The 17,888-nt window shown below is 34.6% G+C and overlaps 1 protein-coding gene across 1 annotated transcript in view; it reads right to left on the bottom strand.

Moving 5' to 3' along the window:
* Positions 1 to 5,042: 5,042 nt before the first annotated feature.
* LOC136027108 (ribosomal oxygenase 2-like) overlaps positions 5,043 to 17,888 on the bottom strand; it is a 73,501-nt gene continuing 60,655 nt past the window's right edge. Inside the window, exons 6-9 of the mRNA XM_065704056.1 lie at positions 13,195 to 13,338; positions 11,841 to 11,955; positions 9,063 to 9,175; positions 5,043 to 5,245 (exon numbers count right to left, since the gene is read on the bottom strand). Of these exons, the coding sequence (XP_065560128.1) occupies positions 5,081 to 5,245; positions 9,063 to 9,175; positions 11,841 to 11,955; positions 13,195 to 13,338 (537 nt within the window). The 3' untranslated portion in view covers positions 5,043 to 5,080. The remainder of the gene's footprint in view (positions 5,246 to 9,062; positions 9,176 to 11,840; positions 11,956 to 13,194; positions 13,339 to 17,888) is intronic.

The raw sequence follows: 17,888 nt of genomic DNA, 5'->3' as shown, positions 1-17,888 counted from the left end.
TTGGGGCCAGCTTATTGCTGTAATTTTTCTTTCTTGCCTAGGATACATGTAGCCCCTCCCCCAGGGGAGGCATTTTCCCCCAGGGGAAGTCATTCCCAAAGACATAGTTATTGTGGTTTTTGACTATACGGAACAAAATGACTATCTCAAAATTTTGATCTGTTGACTTTGGAGAAAAATGAGCGTGGGAGGGGGCCTAGGTGCCCTACAATTTTTTTGGTCACTTAAAAAGGGCACTAGAACTTTTCATTTCCGTTAGAATGAGCCCTCTTGCGGCATTCTAGGACCACTTGGTCGATACGATGACCCCTGGGGAAAAGAAAAAAAAAAAACAAACAAATAAACACGCTCCCGTGATTTGTCTTCTGGCAAAAAATACGAAATTCCACATTTTGTAGATCGAAGCTTGAAAATTTCGCTATAGGGTTCTCTGATACGCTGAATGCGACGGTGTGATTTTCGTTAATATTCTGTGACTTTTAGGGTGTGTTTTTCCCTATTTTCTAAAATAAGGCAAATTTTTTCAGGCTTGTAACTTTTGATGACAAAGACTAAATTTGATGAAACTTATATATTTAAAATCAGCATGAAAATCTGATTCTTTTGATGTATATTTTAGCATCAAAATTCCGTTTTTTAGAGTTTCGTTTACTATTGAGCCGGGTCACTCCTTAATACAGTTCGTTACCACGAACTGTTTGATTCCTATGTCATATTACCATTACTAATTCCCAAGAGGTAACAGCCTGTTGTCCAACATGTTTCACATTACCTTTCTAGGTCAATGAAATAAGCACTCAATAAATCGAATTTTGAAGCGGCAAAAAAGTGACTTGTGACGCTTTCAAAGAAAAAGTGACACAAAGTAACAGACTAAAATAAGTGACGAAAAGTGATTTTAGTGACTGCGGTCGAACCCTGTAAAGGAGGTGGATGAAATATCTGCTAATCAAATATCAGCAGAGACAAAAAGGAAAAATGAAAATTATCAAATGTTTCGGCAAAACTAAACAGACATGAATCAATCCTAGATAAAACTAAAAAAGGAAATTTTAGAGAACTGTTTTTTTTCCTTTATAAGAGGACAAACACGTGGGACCTTTGACCTGATTCTGACATCACGCTCTATGGAACATGACACGGCGTTACAGGATTGACACCTAACCTTACAGATGAGGTAAAAGGAAATTGAAATTGGTTAAAGTTTCGAAGATAATAATCTGTTTGATTGGAGGTAAAGGCACAAAATACTAAGAGGCTTAAACAGATCAACAAGGAGATGAGAAAAAGCGAAAAAACGCCCTTAAAACAATAACAAGCTACATAAAATATAGTATTAGCATAGCTTTCAATCGCTTAGTTTCCTGAATGTGTTTTTTAGTTTTATTTTAAAAGCCAGAAAGAGTTTCAAGAAAAAAGGAAAAGTTAACATACATTTTATTGCACAGCAAAAATAGGACTGGATAAAGCAGTGAAAGACAATTTCCGAAACAAACCCTGGAAAAGGCTTCCTAAGTTCTGTTAAAACACCAAAACTTCGGCATACCTTTTTTGTTTGTCATATCGATGTGACGCTTAAACGACAAGTTTTTATCAAAGAAAACCGAAGCATCAAACATAACAATCTTTGGGTTCTTAATAGCACCATTTGACTAATGAATTTTCAATCTCAAAATCCACGGGTGAAATCTCAAAATCCTGGGGTAAAATCTCAAAAATCCGCGAGCCACAATAAAAACTCAACTTATAAATATTTACGACCCGATAAAAAGCATCAAACTAGAGAAGTATTTTCGTTAACAAATCTATTAACTTTAACCGGAGTTCAGATGCATTTCAGAATAGTTCAGAATAAGTTTAAAAATTTGTATTGGGGGACAAAGTTGCTTAAATTAGGAATATCTGAGGATGGAAAGGTCAAGTAACGTTAGAGATGTTGGGTAACGAGAATATCAACCAAGTGAATAGCCAACCCTACCTCGGTTTTGTTATTAGTAAAGGTAGTAGATGCGGTTTAAAAAGTAGAATAGCAAAGGCGCAGGTTGTTCTTTTTTCACCGAACTATGATTAGAATATTAAAACTACAATTATTACTAATAACTCACTGCAGCACCAAGCCACCTGAGGCAAATACAGCTACGTACGCTCCTCCTCCATCCCAATCAATTTAAAGCCTTTCTTTACATCCATCCAAAAAGTTCCGATATTTCTTAAATCTTTCCTTGCAACATCCTTCCAACCCATTCGGTGACGACCTGCTTTCGAAGGATATTGAAAGCTAGGGTAATAACAATATGGTTCTGAAAAATGGGTTCTTCGAAAGACTAAGGAATACTTGTTAAATATTTTCCAGAGGGATCGTCTAAGGATAATTTCTGCTACTTGCCTGACTGACCGTGTACAAAAAGTATGCTGTATGAAAAATGTACGTTGATCTCACTTCCTAGGCCTATACTAAAAGAAAAGTTAACATTGCAAAGCTACGTTTTACGGATGAAGGATGACAGACTGTCAAAGATTGCGCTTTTTTCGCTACCCACTTGAGGCCAAATGAAAAGCAGTTCGTCTTCGAATAGGACAGGATGTGGTCATAAGGAAGCATTTAATGAAAATTAGAACTTAAAAAGTTGTTTAAAAAATTTACTCCGCTTAGTCGAACTGATCGGTAAGTTAACTAAGAAACTACGGAGTAGAGAAAAAAAAGTATCAAAAGCAATTTAAACTAAGCAAGTCAAAATATGTCATCTGGTTACAGTGGACCGACAGAAGATTACTTAAAACCAAGTTGGTACACCTCTTGAAATTGACTTTTAAATGACTAAACAGAGACCCACACAAGTTTAATATTGGTTTCTTAAAAAAAGGTCCAACTATTATACCTACAAATATAATGACGTAATAGGTCAATAATTGGTAATGCACCAGTGTATAAAATGTTTTACGTTCTTCACTTACTAATTAAGGACATAGCCAACGTCTTGACTATCTACCAAAGTAGCAAATAAAACGAAGTGATCTTTCAATACATTTCTCTGATCAACCTTTAGATTCTGCGCCATTTCTTAAGATAGATAGCAATTTAAAGAAATCAATCAATTTTTTCCTTGAGTCTAAAGTTTCTTCTCTTTCTTTTTGCACAAAGTTCAGAAATAAGAGCATTCTGAACTAGAGGCTAAATACAGACTTGAGTGCCCCCTCCCCTTACTTCAGGCTCAACTTACCATTCTATAAACTGTAGAACACCTAGTCCTTAAATTCTAATTTAATGCCTAAAATCTCAATTTCAGAAATCCGAAAGAGTATTTCGGTGTTAAAGAGAATATCAGAGGCACCCGCACCCTTTGATACTCGAGTAGTACTTACTGAAGCATTTGCAAAAGGATTATCGTTCCCTTTCATATTATTTATAATAAGGTTACTATAACTGGATAGCTAATCACTGCTACTTCGATCTTCAGCCGAGTCTACAAGACTTTCGTTTCTTTGTGTTTAAAAAAAAATATATTTCGGAAGTAACTTATAAGAAGCAATTTGATAAGATCCTAAAGTGTTCAACTGTTCCCTATTTGATTGGTTTAGTTTATTTCATTTCAAAACGTCTAGAAAAGCCTAGGAAATGGATAATAACTGCAAAAGATTTGAAAAAACCCTTCGACTTTTTGAGCTCAAGATTTTACAGGAATTGATGATGAAGATATACCCGTATGTCTTATTCATACTGTAAAATGTTTTCTAACAGAGAACAAATCACAGAAAGGTAAAAAGAAATTTCTTCTTTGTCGGTTTTCTGCGGTATCCCTCAAGGAACAGTGATCCGTCCTTTATGCTTTCCCTTCATGATCAATGAAATAGCTGCTCGGCTAGACGCAAGATGAAAGCATATAGATGATCTTCCCCATGCTGAGGTAGTATCTGGATCGGGTAAAAGTAAAACTTTAATTACATTAAATAAGTTAGCTCTGAAGCAGCAACACTGAATATGATGGTAAATAATGTTCATTTCTTACGAAAATCCAACCTGATTTTGAACCACCTATACACCAAAACCTCCTTAGTAACAGCACTACCCTACTAGGAGTAGTGATCTCTTCTGATCTTATTTGATATGAAAATACTAGATGGATAGTAAAAAAGGCAAACAGTACTATCCAACTGCTGAAAATCCTAAAGAAATTCTGGGTACCAAAGGATAAACTAAAAGTTATTTTCTGCATGTTCATTCGCCCATTTTTAAGATACACATTTCGTCCTGTTCGGAATTTCGCTCTAACAATTGAACAAAGTGAAGAAATCCCCGGGTTCAGATGATATCAGTACAAATCATCTTCGGAGGTTTCGGTTGCCTTAATCTTTTTATCTAGAAGCATTTAAACATGACCACCTTTAGATCCGTCTTTAGAAATTGGGCGTGAAATTTGGCTAAATCCTCCTCTCCCATCCCATCTAAAAGAGCTTCCTTACGCCTGCCTTTGTCCCTCTTAGATCCCGACTTCCAAGAGAACCGGCTATGAAACTTATAAACTTGACACCGGTTTACTCCAGATCACAGCGCTATTCGCCAAGCTTTGTGCCGAGTTTTTAACAATTCGTAGGTTTTATTAATTTTTCACGTGTTAGCGAATTTTAATTTTTTATTTTATTTGAATATACCCTGCTTGGGCCATGCCTAAGAAAGTTTGTATCTTGTTTTCCAATGAATGATTTGATTTGAAATGGCTAGTGCAATCAAATGTTCATTTTATTTCTATTTGAATTTTCAGATAAAATTTTTTAGAAATCTTCAACTTTTCAAATACAAATGCTACTTTTTAAGAAAATTATTTTCCTTGCTTTACGTTTACAAGGATTAAAAAAAAAAAAAAAAAAAAAAAAAAAAAAAAAGTATTGAGACACTTCACTAAAAAAAGGTTCAAAAAGACCTAGAAAACTAAAAAAAAATCATTATGCAGTAAAAACTAATAAAAACATTCAAAATACCCTTAGTGGACCGAGCCCCTTTTGGAATAAACGAATCAAATCCAAACGAATTAGAAAAAAAGAAGTGGTGGTCAAAAATTTATTTTAACACTTATTCATTACACTATGTCTTAACAGTTTCTAACAGATGACAACTCCAGAGCGAGCTAAGGAGTTTTTCAGCATCTTCTCGAGGTAATGGCAATTCGTTAGCGGCTACACTTTCTCTTTCAAAAAGTAGCTTCATAGATTCTTCGTAAGTTAATGGAAATTTTAATACAACTCTAGGCTGAAAAAAGAAAACAAATATTAGTTACTATAAGCAGGCGAAACAGAACTTTGTGCTATTTTTTCTAGGTTCTGTTATTTAAAGTGTAATTCAGTTATTTAAAAGTCGGTATTTGTAGTCTTTACAGTTAGTTGATCACAGTGATGCAAACTGCCCCTCCCCCCTGTAATTAGTAAATATTGAATATGACAAAACTTAAGTGTTTGCAACCTATTAAATATGATATCCTAGCGCAAATCGATCTTAAATATTTAAACTGGAACTTCATTTTTAGTTCAGTTCTTATTAGTCAATGTAGCTTAATGCTCGAGTCACATTATATTCTCACTTGCCAGTAAAATTAGAAATACTTATGACTGAAGCACCAAAAATTTTTCCCCAAATAGGCAAGAGATCGTGAAGAAAATCAGGCCATTAAATGTAGCATATTAGACAACCTGATTGTGGAGGTTTCGAGCTCCTGGAGAGCTGTAATTTGTCTTGTTGAGTTATGTTCAGTTTCCATGCGTAATCTTTATGATTGACCAGTCACAATAGAGATTTGAGGCATAGTATCCTGAAACCACGAAAGACTTGCAACAGCAGTTGACTAGTCACAATAGAGATTTGAGGCATAATACCCAGAAACCACGAAAGACTTGCAACAGCAGTTGACTAGTCACAATAGAGATTTGAGGCATAATACCCTGAAACCACGAAAGACTTGCAACGGCAGTTGACTAGTCACAATAGAGATTTGAGGCATAATACCCTGAAACCAAGAAAGACTTGCAACAGCAGCTGACCAGTCACAATAGAGATTCGAGGCATAGTATCCTGAAACCACGAAAGACTTGCAACAGCAGTTGACTAGTCACAATAGAGATTTGAGGCATAATACCCTGAAACCACGAAAGACTTGCAACAGCAGTTGACTAGTCACAATAGAGATTTGAGGCATAATACCCTGAAACCAAGAAAGACTTGCAACAGCAGCTGACCAGTCACAATAGAGATTCGAGGCATAGTATCCTGAAACCACGAAAGACTTGCAACAGCAGTTGACCAGTCACAATAGAGATTCGAAGCATAATTTCCTGAAACCACGAAAGACTTGCAACAGCAGTTGACTAGTCACAATAGAGATTTGAGGCATAATACCCTGAAACCACGAAAGACTTGCAACAGCAGTTGACTAGTCACAATAGAGATTTGAGGCATAATACCCTGAAACCACGAAAGACTTGCAACAGCAGTTGACCAGTCACAATAGAGATTCGAAGCATAATTTCCTGAAACCACGAAAGACTTGCAACAGCAGTCTCCATATCTGTATAACAAAACTGGCAAAGGACCCAAAGATATAATACACAGTATCGTTATCGTATATCATAGTATCGTAGAATTGCAGACACAGTATCGTTAGGCAATACTTGGAACGTATTAGTGTTGATAGAAGCTTTTAAACTAATTTCTTATAACACAAATTTACCCTTTCTGTACTAAAATGTGACATTAAAGTAAAGAAAAAACATAGGTTTTATAAATCCTTTATCAGCTAGCGTGACTATGGTGTGGTTCAGGCATCATTCTTAAACTCGACTAAGGTCAAAAGCTCAAAATTAGAAACTCTAAGCGAACAAATGCTTCAATGATCCTTCTAAAATAATATTTTTAACTTTAGATGCCTCTGGGTCCCAAAATTAGAAAACTACTACCGAAGATCCGAGTACTACTGTAAATTTCCAAACAATATTTTTCCGATTTAAATCGACCGCTTCTCTAGAGCAACTATGATGCCAAATAAAAAAAAGCATGGGCAATTATAAATCTTGGCTTTTTCGTCAACGTGGGTGACCATAGGATGGCTCAGGCAGAATGTTTTAGTAAACAAATATGTGACTGATGCTGATGACTAAAACTGAAATGGTTTCAATTATTTGTCTTATATTTAGTTATTGCCTTTCAGTTATCTGTCTTTATTTTTAGATATGTTTATCAAAAAATAAATCTGTCAACATTTTGGTAGGTGAGTTACTGAATTCGCTGCTAAATTTTATCTTACTGTCTACGCCTGCTTCAACGGTAACCAGTGGCGGTTCTGGCTTCTCTTGAGCCCAAGGAAATATCTTGATAAGCCCCCCCCCTGTCTCACATAAATTTTCATCCCGAACTTTAACATAATCTTCATTTGTTAACAAAATTTTCTAGATATCTAAACCTGACTTTTCTTGCTTTAGCCTCTGCAAAATTATTAATTATCTTGTTTAGGAAAGATGATGAAGATATGGGAAAAATTAAAATTCAGATTCAATTTGGTTACACTTACTACAAACTGTGCCCTCCATTTTATTTTCATCAAAAATTAAATCTAAAAAATTACAAAATAATTTTAACCGTTAGATTATCTATTTGACATTTTGCGCCCCTAAAATTTCTGCACCCGGAGTAAGTACCCCCTCTGTCCTCCCTAAAACCACCTCTGACGGTAACTAATTTGGCGACACCCTTACATACTGACTATATAGGTATATGCAATGATATGCTAATTCAATTTCCATGTCTATGGGGGTTTATCTACTTAGCTTGCATTACATTTTTATCGACTATCCGTCAAGCTAAAACGTCGTATTTGACTTTTTGTTCACAATTCACAATATTCACAGTTCACAATTCTGAGATAATTGCCCATAGCCATTTGTTAATTTATTTCCAAAAGGTGGATTCACAGGGCAATACAAATTAAATAACACTTTGATTCTCATGATTTGCACCCCCTGCTAGTCCTCCCTTTGAGAACAGCTGAGCAAACAGTTTATACATATATATATATATATATATATATATATATATATATATATATATATATATATATATATATATATATATGGATATATAACTATGCATTAAATAATGTTTGATTACTATATGTTAGTAAACTCACGCATGCAAACATTTATATTTCATTATTTTATCTTTTTTACATTTTGAGCCCATTCCTCTACTCAAGAATACCTTTGAACTTACAAGATATGCTTAGTAAAAAAATTTGCAGTACACTTTATAACAAGAAAACACTAAAAGTAAAGGCATAACAGACCATATATGTGCCAAAAATTATTTTTCTTCAAATATATGTTTATTCTCGCCAGTGACATTTAATTCGAAAGAAAAAACTAGTTCGGAAGACATTCAGCCGCTTCTTATATCTGACAACTTACTTTTTTCCAATTTCCTAGAAATATCGCCTGTTCTTTTTTTTTTTTTTTTAGTTTGACTCAATATTAGTCCAAGTAATTCTTAATGGCAATAGTTTTTTATTATTTTTAACCACAACCTCTCTTCTCGTCCCAGATATTTTCATTATTTCTTTATTTTCATTTCATTGTTTCTTGTACTTAAATAAACAAATCAAGTTAGAGACTAGGAAATATCTAAGAAAAATAAATACATTGGCTAGCATGTGGCTGGTGGGTGCAACAGTCAAACTTAAACACAGGCGACGTGTTAGTCATTTGCTAATTCACATAATATTTCAAGGAGGGGGTAGCAGGCACCAAGGCTAACTTTGCCCGAGACATCACCGACCCTAAGGACGACCTTGCTAATAGTTACCTTCATAGCTTTTTTGTTGTTCAGAGCATTAAAGATAAAATTATATTTCGATTGGTGGAATTTCTTTAAAATAAGAGGAAGCCAAAAATCCGCCAAAAATGATTCTTCACCTCAAAAATAAAGGCAAATCTAAAAAAAAATTTCCTATGGTAGAAGATTCCAGGTAATTGTATAGAGATTGTAACCAAAATATCTTTTTCGCCATGAAAGAAGAGTCTTATACCTCATTTTCAATTGATGAATGATCTTCAACCATTATCATATGATCAGATCTTGAGTTGAAAATGGAACTGTAAAAACCTATTGCTTCAACTTGTTCTTCTTCTTTTTCTTCGTCTGAAAAATAAAAAGGATAAGGCCATGAGTTTAGCATATAGATAAAGTAGGGTAATTATCAAACTTTTGGACAAAGTAAATTTTGCTATTCATTAGTTGAGTAATGTTTACCTTGGTCTGTCTAAGTACGATAAGAAAATTTGAAATAGAGCGCTTAAAAAGAGGTTTACTGATAACAATCTGTACGATAAAGTTTAACCTCAAACATTTTACTCAACAGGACGTGTATCAAGTAATGAAAAAAAATATATATAATTTCAAAATCATTTTATCAGTGAAATAGTAAGTGTCCAATTTTCCACGTACTGTTTGTACATGTAAAAAAAAACAAAAACCGTAGACCCGAAAATTATCGTCAAGGTCCTTTTTTTTTTTACCAACTATGGTCATTTATTCAGCCTTGATCAATTCTTCTGTAAAAATACACTAAAAAAGAGGAAAGTTATATGAGGAAGGATAAAAATTGGATTTCATCAATTTTAACCTCCAAAGGAAATTTTTGGCCCTTACCTCCCCCCTCCCCTTCAAACACAAATATATTTACATTAGAGAATAGAAATTACATTGTCTCTTAGCGCATTATTACGAACTTCTACGGAAAGAGGATTATAAAGGAAATAAAGAGTTACAATAAGCAAATACGCAATTTTTCTACTGTACTATTTAATAAACATTAAAGTAGTTTTTCAGCCTATTTAAAGAGAGTTAGCGGGAGGTAAAGTATATAAAAACACAATAAAAACTTAAACGCATATGGTTATTTCAACATGCCCTGGTGGAAGGATTTTTGAAATAAACCGAATCTAAAAAAAGAGATAGAAAAAAAAATACATAATTAGAAAAAAGTTTCACTTGAAGTTAATCAACTTTGGAAATATCCGCTTTCAACAGTTAGCTTTAGAAATATAATAAAAAAATATCAAAATGATCCAAAAAACATTTTATTCTAACAAGTACTTTCTGATATGAATAAAATCAAATTAGTCGATGAGCTAGGTTTGACGTTCCCGTTTTTATGTACAATTAACTAAATTTTGTTTAAGAGGAGGGATTTAGGAGTTGCAAATTATATCAATAAATTTAAAGATACATCATGAAATCTTGTGACATGAAAATATATTATATAAAATAATAAAAAAAAATATAGTATATTAAGTCGTCTGTTCTTTATTGTTCAGACGTACAAAACGATTGAAAGCCAACCAAAAGAAACATTTAGATTAAATCAACTCTATACAATAGCTGAACCAATCTTTTAAATTGTGTTTTAGATAAGGTCTTAAAAGGTTAGGAATAATACCTGAAAGTTGAAAGAATCCCACAAGGAAACCATAGATCATTATATTTGTACTTGGCACCCTTTTCCCGTTGCTTAGGCATGTAAAACGGTCGAGAGGAAAATAAAGTGAAGTATCTCCAGAAATATTTCCAGGAACAACTTAAAGCTTTCCCAAAGTTGAGCTTTAAGTGTAGGCTAGGTTGTCTTTTCAAAAATATTTTTGCCAGAAGGAGAAGCGCAATGTTGCAACTTTGAATCTAAACAAAACAATGCCAATGTTCAAAGACATGAAACCCCTTACTTTTGTCGGAAAACTTGAAATATGGCTCGCAAAGCTTGAAATAAGACCCATGAAAAGCAGTAGCTTCCCTGAAGGCACGTATGTAACCACTCAAAATATTCTTTTTTTTCAAGAATACATTGTATATTTACATCAATATATGCCTTATATCCTTCATAGCTTGTCTTTAAATTTACCGTTTCCAGTGTTGTATTGTCGCACGGTAGATTATTCCATCCCTGAAGCATTTACCTGTACCAATTATTACCATGCATAACACACCAATTTAAAAAAGGTTTATTTTTGCTATTACAGGGAATGTCTAAAACCTTATATGGTTGATTTAGTGCACTGCATAAGCTACTAATTAAAAAAATGAATAAAAACACTACTTTATGAAGGTTAATGGCAACATATTTAAAAGCAATCATCAAGGCTGGAGAGCTCCAGCTAGTTTCGAGCCAAAATGAGAGCCACCATAATAAGGACAAACGGTACACTGGTGACGTCCACAGTCTCAACTTCTCAGAAGCACAAAGCAGTCCTCCCCCCAACAATATGAAAATGATCCTTCTATTAAATAGCTGGCGGGGAAGGTTTTTGCAAGGCAGGCTGCTCGTAATTCAGGCTCTTTGCAACGTACTTATACTCTGACAAAATTCAAGTTTTAGTTTCGTTTTGATTCGACAAGAAACTAGCTTTCACCAAAGAAGCCACAGGAGTTACGGAATGGCTCTTCCAAGCTGTATGATCTGTCTGTAATCAGTTTTAGCACAATTGGAAACACCCACCAAAAAGTTACTAAAATTGGAACTCGGACAAGACCTTCTTGGCATTCCTGCAATTATGAGCCCTCTGTGATATAATCAATGGCAAAAAAAAGAGAAAAAAAGGAAGAAGGCTATAAATCAATATCAATGCGTAGGTTCATATGAAGGTAAAGTAAATGTTCCTCGACTTGGAATGCTATCTTTGAGCTCTACTCACAGTAGTGTTTTCACCTTGCCTTTAAATAGATTTGACCGGTCTACAGATTAAAGCAAAAATTACCGGCGAAGATTGATATTTTTGCATTTAAAATATGTATCTGATGTAGCATGTATTACCCTCAGAGTCCCGTTCATCTGGTTGAAATTTTTGCTTCATAAAGTAGACATGTGTTTTGTACAACAATCGAACCTCGTCCTCCATATCCGGCATAGGCGACTTAGGTTGCGACCCCTGAAAAAAAAAGCAAAAATAAAAAAGTAGCATAACATACGCATAAGCTGCTAAGGAGATAAAATAGATAATTATTCCCTCCGATAGTTAATCCTTTGACCATATTTTCATTACAACAGTGGGTAACAAAGGGATACGTTACCTTTATTTTCTACAGGAAAAAGTGAACATAAAAAAAAGAAAAAAGATACCACCTGCCTGAAAGTCCCAGTGACAGACACAATGACTCAATAAAACCTATTAATTCCTCATTGAGCAGAGTTAAGTAACTTACATTCTCCCCTTTGCTGATGTTAGGGGTGTCTATGTATGTAGCTTGGGCAAAATATTATATTGCCTTCTTAAAAATGATTTACCCTTTCTTTATCCACATTCTACTGCTAAGATTCTCACAGATGATATAAAACTGTATTCATCAGCACCAAGCATTGGTGGCAAAAATTTACAAAGTGACCTTGATTCTCTACGTCAATGGTGTAATCTGAAGAATTTATCTACAAATTAATCCAAATGTATTTCTTCATTACGGTCGAAGCTATGAGCCTGATTATTAACCTCTCTATAAGAAAGGTTATAAAAGTGAGTGTGTAATTATAGAGGCGTTATCTTGGTCGCTAAACAAGCTGCAGTCAAAGTTGTAGCAGTTTCAAGTTAGTAGCCTTGGTCATTCCTCAGACATAGCTTGTGATGCCTTTTAATAGCCTGGATACACATATAACAATAACCCCAACTGCTACTGAGATATTGCAGATACACTCATTAGATATCCTGGAAGACCCTAGTGTCTTTTGAATTAGCTCAACATCCCCCTCATTCCCTGAAACTCCACCGGAATGTTCTTAGCATTTTCACGCCTGCCAGGTTCAAACCTTCCCCTCTTTCCCAATAATTAATCCTATTTATAATCACTAGACAAATGGCATAATTCACAACTCTTGCCCCAAGGGCTGAGGGAGGGATAATTTTATTGCCGGAGGTAGTGATTTCTCTACCAAAATCTTTTGTTTTTTTTCCTATTCGTTTATATCTTGTTTTTTCACCAGCAAGATAAATTTGTTCTTTTTAAAACATTAAAACGCCAAATATACTTCGTCTCTAAAAAAATTAAGCTAGACTAAAACTAGTTTTCCTACATTAAATCTCCTTCATCTTATTAAAACTTATAAGGGTGAAAATCTTTTCGAGTCACAGGGAGCAGCCAAAATTATAGCAATTTTAGTTATAGTTATATAATCTTACCTCGATCTCATCTAAATCAATTCCGAAAGGTGGTAGTCTCGACGACCAAAAATCTAATATCATTGGTTGGGGAAAAGGAATTTTCCGAAGATGACTTGAAAGTTGTTCAGTTAGTTTTCCCAGCTGTGAAGTCATTTCATTCCACTGGAAAGTAAAAAACTTGAAATGAACATTCCAGTGTGTATTTTAAATGTGCACTGTGTACCGACTGTATGCACTGATTGATGTCAGTAAAAAATGGACTGACTGTACATTCTGTACAATCTGACTGTAAATTAAGTTTTCAAAATCAAATAGGACTTAGTTTCAAAGAATACAGCAGAAGTTAGTCATAATAATATTTATTATCGAATGAAAATTTGCAAATAGTATATTCCTCTCTTTGTGTTAATAACAGGCGTGATACTAACTTAGGAAATCGAATAGAAGACCTGGCATGCAAAACAGTGCAACAGACCTAATTTTAAATAAATCAATAAGCAAAACATTCAGATTGGTATTTTAAACAGCAAACTTCTCATCAAACAATAAATGTATAAGGGAAGTTCCATTTACTTTCAGCCAAGGACGTCACTTTTATAGTTTAAGATAAGATTGAATTTTACATATTCTAAAAATCAGCAAAAAACCTAGCCTAAGATCCAGGACAGTAAAAATGGGTCAATGGTTCGTTTTTTTGACAAATGACTTTTTTTTAAATATATTGAAACTACTCATTTTTGGAACGAGCTCTAGTCTTGTGTCTTTTATTCAAGACACGATTAAATTTCAAAAAGGAATAAATGCGAATTTCAAAGATACTGATTTTCTTACCATAGATCCGCGTATCATCATTTTTTGATTTTTTTTTTAAATAAGAGCTTCCATTTTTGATTTTTTTTTTCATTTAAATGAACTTTTTGAGAGATTTTTAGTTTCGGGGCTCCAAGTTTACACACTCTCAGTCCCCTCTCCCAAAAGTCGACCTCAAAGCACTGGTACTTGAGAATCGAAAACCTAATACTTGAGCCCAAGTCATGACTTCTAGTACCCTTGAAGTCGACTTCCGGGAACCAAAGGGTATGCAACAGTTTCATATAAACTTAAGTAAAACTGCAAAATTAAACTACACCTAATTCAAAGGGAAATGGGATTCCCCTTCTCGCCTTTTTAGTTTGGGTGCAGTTTATTTTTGGGTAATTTTAATGACATTGACATGAATCTTTAATGATTTTGGGAGAGGGTTTAAGCCTACCAGACCAAGTTAGAACAAAAGAACAAATAATAATCCGGCGATGGTAATAAAAATATATTAAAGTACATTTCTGTACACCACAGTCCAATGCTCGATAGATCGAATAGTCGGCTCTATTTTCCTGCATTTCGACCAGTTTCCATGATTCTGAAGTTATTAGTCTGTCCAAAATGGTTTTCTCATTTGCAATAAAAAATGAATTTTCTGCACAAAGTACATTTCGGTACACCACAGTCGAGGCTGAATAGATCGAATAGTAGGCTCCATTTTCGTACATTTTGACCATTTTCCATGATTATAAAGTTATTAGTCTGTCCAAAATGCGTGATTTACCATTTTTCTCATTCGCAACAAAAGGTACATTTTCTGTACAAAGTACATTTTTGTACACCACAGTCAAGGCTGAATAGATCAAATAGTCAACTATAATTTTCCTACATTTTGACTAGTTTCCATGATTATAAAGTTATTAGTCTGTTTAAAATGCGTGACTTACAGTTTAAAATGCGTGACCACTTACTTGGGTCTTCCGACGAGGTCGGAAGACCCAAGAGCCAAGAGCCAAGAGCCTCCAGCCCCCCAGATGGTCGAATCAGGGAAAACGACTGTTGTCAAGTCAATTTGTGCATGTCCCAGACACACCTACCAATTTTAATCGTCCTAGCACGTCCGGAATCACCGAACTCACCAAAGCACTGGACAACTCCCCTAAAGAGAGCGGATCCAGTCCAGTTATGTCAATCACGTACCTAGAGCTTGTGCTTATTCTCGAACTCGAAAAAGCACTAGAAATCCCCCCAACTCCTCCAAAGAAATCAGATATGGTCCGGTTATGTCACAAACATACCTAGAACTTGTGCTTATTCTTCCCATCAAGTTTCTTTCCACTCTAGGCGTTTTCAAAGATTTCCGTTTCCCCCACCACCCCCCAATGTCCCCGGATCTGAAAATGGAGCATTTGAGACATGACATATTTGTGTATATCAAGTTCCATAGAGATCCAATCACCCATTCGTGAGATAAACATGCCTCATTTTCACGATTTCCGACTGTTATCAAGTCAATTTGTGCAGGTCCCTGACACGCCTAGCAATTGTCATTGTCCTAGCACGTCCAGAAGCACCAAACTCGCTAAAGCACTGGAAATCCCCCCCCAGCTCCACCAAAGAGAGCGCCCGGTCCAATTATGTCAATCACGTATCTAGGACTTGTGCTTATTCTTCCTACCAAGTTTCACCCCCATCTCTCCACTATAAGCGTTTTCCAAGATTTCAGGCTTCCCCCTCAAACTCCCCCCAATGTCGCCAGATCAGGTTGGGATTTAAAATAAGAGCTCTGAGACACAAGGTCTTCCTAAATATCGAATTTCATTAAGATCCGATAACCTTTTCGTAAGCTAAAAATATCTCATTTTTTCTAATTTTTCCGAGTTAACCATCCTTCCACCCCATCCCCCCAGATGGTCGAATCGGGAAAGCGACTATTTCTAATTTAATCTGGTTGGTCCCTGATACGCCTGCCAACTTTCATCGTCTTAGCTGATCTGGAAGTGCCCGGAACTAGAAAAACCGGGACCGACAGACAGACAGACCGACAGACAGACAGAAATTGCGATCGCTAGATGTTCGCTAGTGCCATAAAAAATGAAAAAAAAACAGATTCTGATACACAATTTTGTTTTATTTCTTGGAGGTCAGGAAATACTGTCTCGTTAAAAAAAAAAAAACAAAGAATAACGAAAATAAAAAATAACGGTCGAAACAGCCAATTGTTTAATTTTTGTTCCTTACAATATTAAGTTCCTTTAATCTATATTTTGTATAGATTTGATTCAATATACCTCCCCCAATAGATGCTATTGATTTAAACACTTAGCTAAGTCCTGCTGTATCAGAAATATCGTATATTTACTAAACATTCACAATGTTTACTAAACATTCACAATGAAATTTTATAGATACCAAGATTTAAATGGCGCTACTTTCAGCCCATCAATAGTCTGAGGCTATATGATCTTCTGATTGGCTGAAAAATTCTATGAACAACTCTGATTGGCTTAACTTGGCACTAACTAAATCTTGGAATTTGTAAAATCTAGTCGTGAATGGGACATTAGGGAATCACATCACTGAGAGACAAAAAGCTGCAAGAAACAGTCTTGTTTTAGCAGCGGTAGCACATTATGGTATATGATTTTCTGATTTGAAAAACGTATAAAATAGGGACATTCTGTATTCTTCGTGGAGCTATTTTAAGAGGGTAAACACTATTAGAAAATTCTGGAGAAATCCTTTTGAGCGAAATAATTGAATTTAACAATCTTATTTTCTTGAGAAAAAAGCTTTACATAGCCTGGGATCAGGGGCAGATCCGTTATTTTTCCTAGCGGGGAGCGCATAATAAGTTTCTCTGATAAAGTTGCGAACAAAGAAATATCAGCAATTTAAACGGAACCTCAACAATCATGTGTCGTAGGTAAGTAGTAGAAATGGTAATAAATTTCATTTGGTGAGGATTAGAATTCTGGTAAATCTGTTGAAGTTAAAATGATGTAAAAATGTTGATACAAAAATAGTAAGTTATAAAAACCACCCCGCCATAAAAAAATAAAAAGCTGTTAACCACCTACAAAAAAATTATATTTAATATTTTCTGCAAAATGTTTAGCCTTTGAACTTCTGACCACTATAGGGAGTGATTGAAGCTAGGTAATGTCAAAACATTGGTCTTGAATGAGTCATGCATTTTTTGTGGCTATTTGAATAGGTCAAACCTTTCAAAATGTCGCCTATCTATACGGCATTGCTTAGTAATTATTATAGTAATGAAGAGTAGGAAATGAAGATTAAATTACAATCGTATACGCGTAAAAGATTAGATATTAAATACTAGTTCGTTTAGGAGTTTAAAAAGAAACATTGAACAAAGAGATAGAAATACATAGAAGACATTTAAAACGAGGGTTTTAAGCATAGGCAATAAAACATTAACCAATCACAATTTCTCTTTAAAAAATTGTGTTTTATTAAACGGTGTCAACTTAAACGAAATCTCAAAAATTTACTAATCAAAAATTTCGGTTTTCATATCAATACAATGTATCTTTCCACTTTTAAAAGATTTATTTTGCTTAAACTACAAAATTCACAATTTTATAAACAAAAGTCTATTTTTCTCTTTCTACTCCTGCTGTTTCTATTTATTACACGGTCGATGTGTACCTCAATATTTCGGCAAACGTTTATAATGTCTAGTCCTGTCAGTCTACAGTCTTGTTAGTTCAGAGCTTTTCGTTAGCATTTCCTCTTCTATTCATCCCAAAATATACCTAGATCTATTCACCTATTCGTCCAGAAGAAATATGAACTCTTGTAAAGATGCATATAGATATGCGATTCAAACTAAGAATATGATTTGAAATACTCCTTACAAAAACAAACAATTATGTGTTTATTATTTT

Source organism: Artemia franciscana, chromosome 1 (genome assembly GCF_032884065.1).
Source record: "Artemia franciscana chromosome 1, ASM3288406v1, whole genome shotgun sequence".
Lineage (NCBI taxonomy): Eukaryota > Metazoa > Arthropoda > Branchiopoda > Anostraca > Artemiidae > Artemia > Artemia franciscana.
This window is presented reverse-complemented; position numbering and strand designations above follow the sequence as displayed.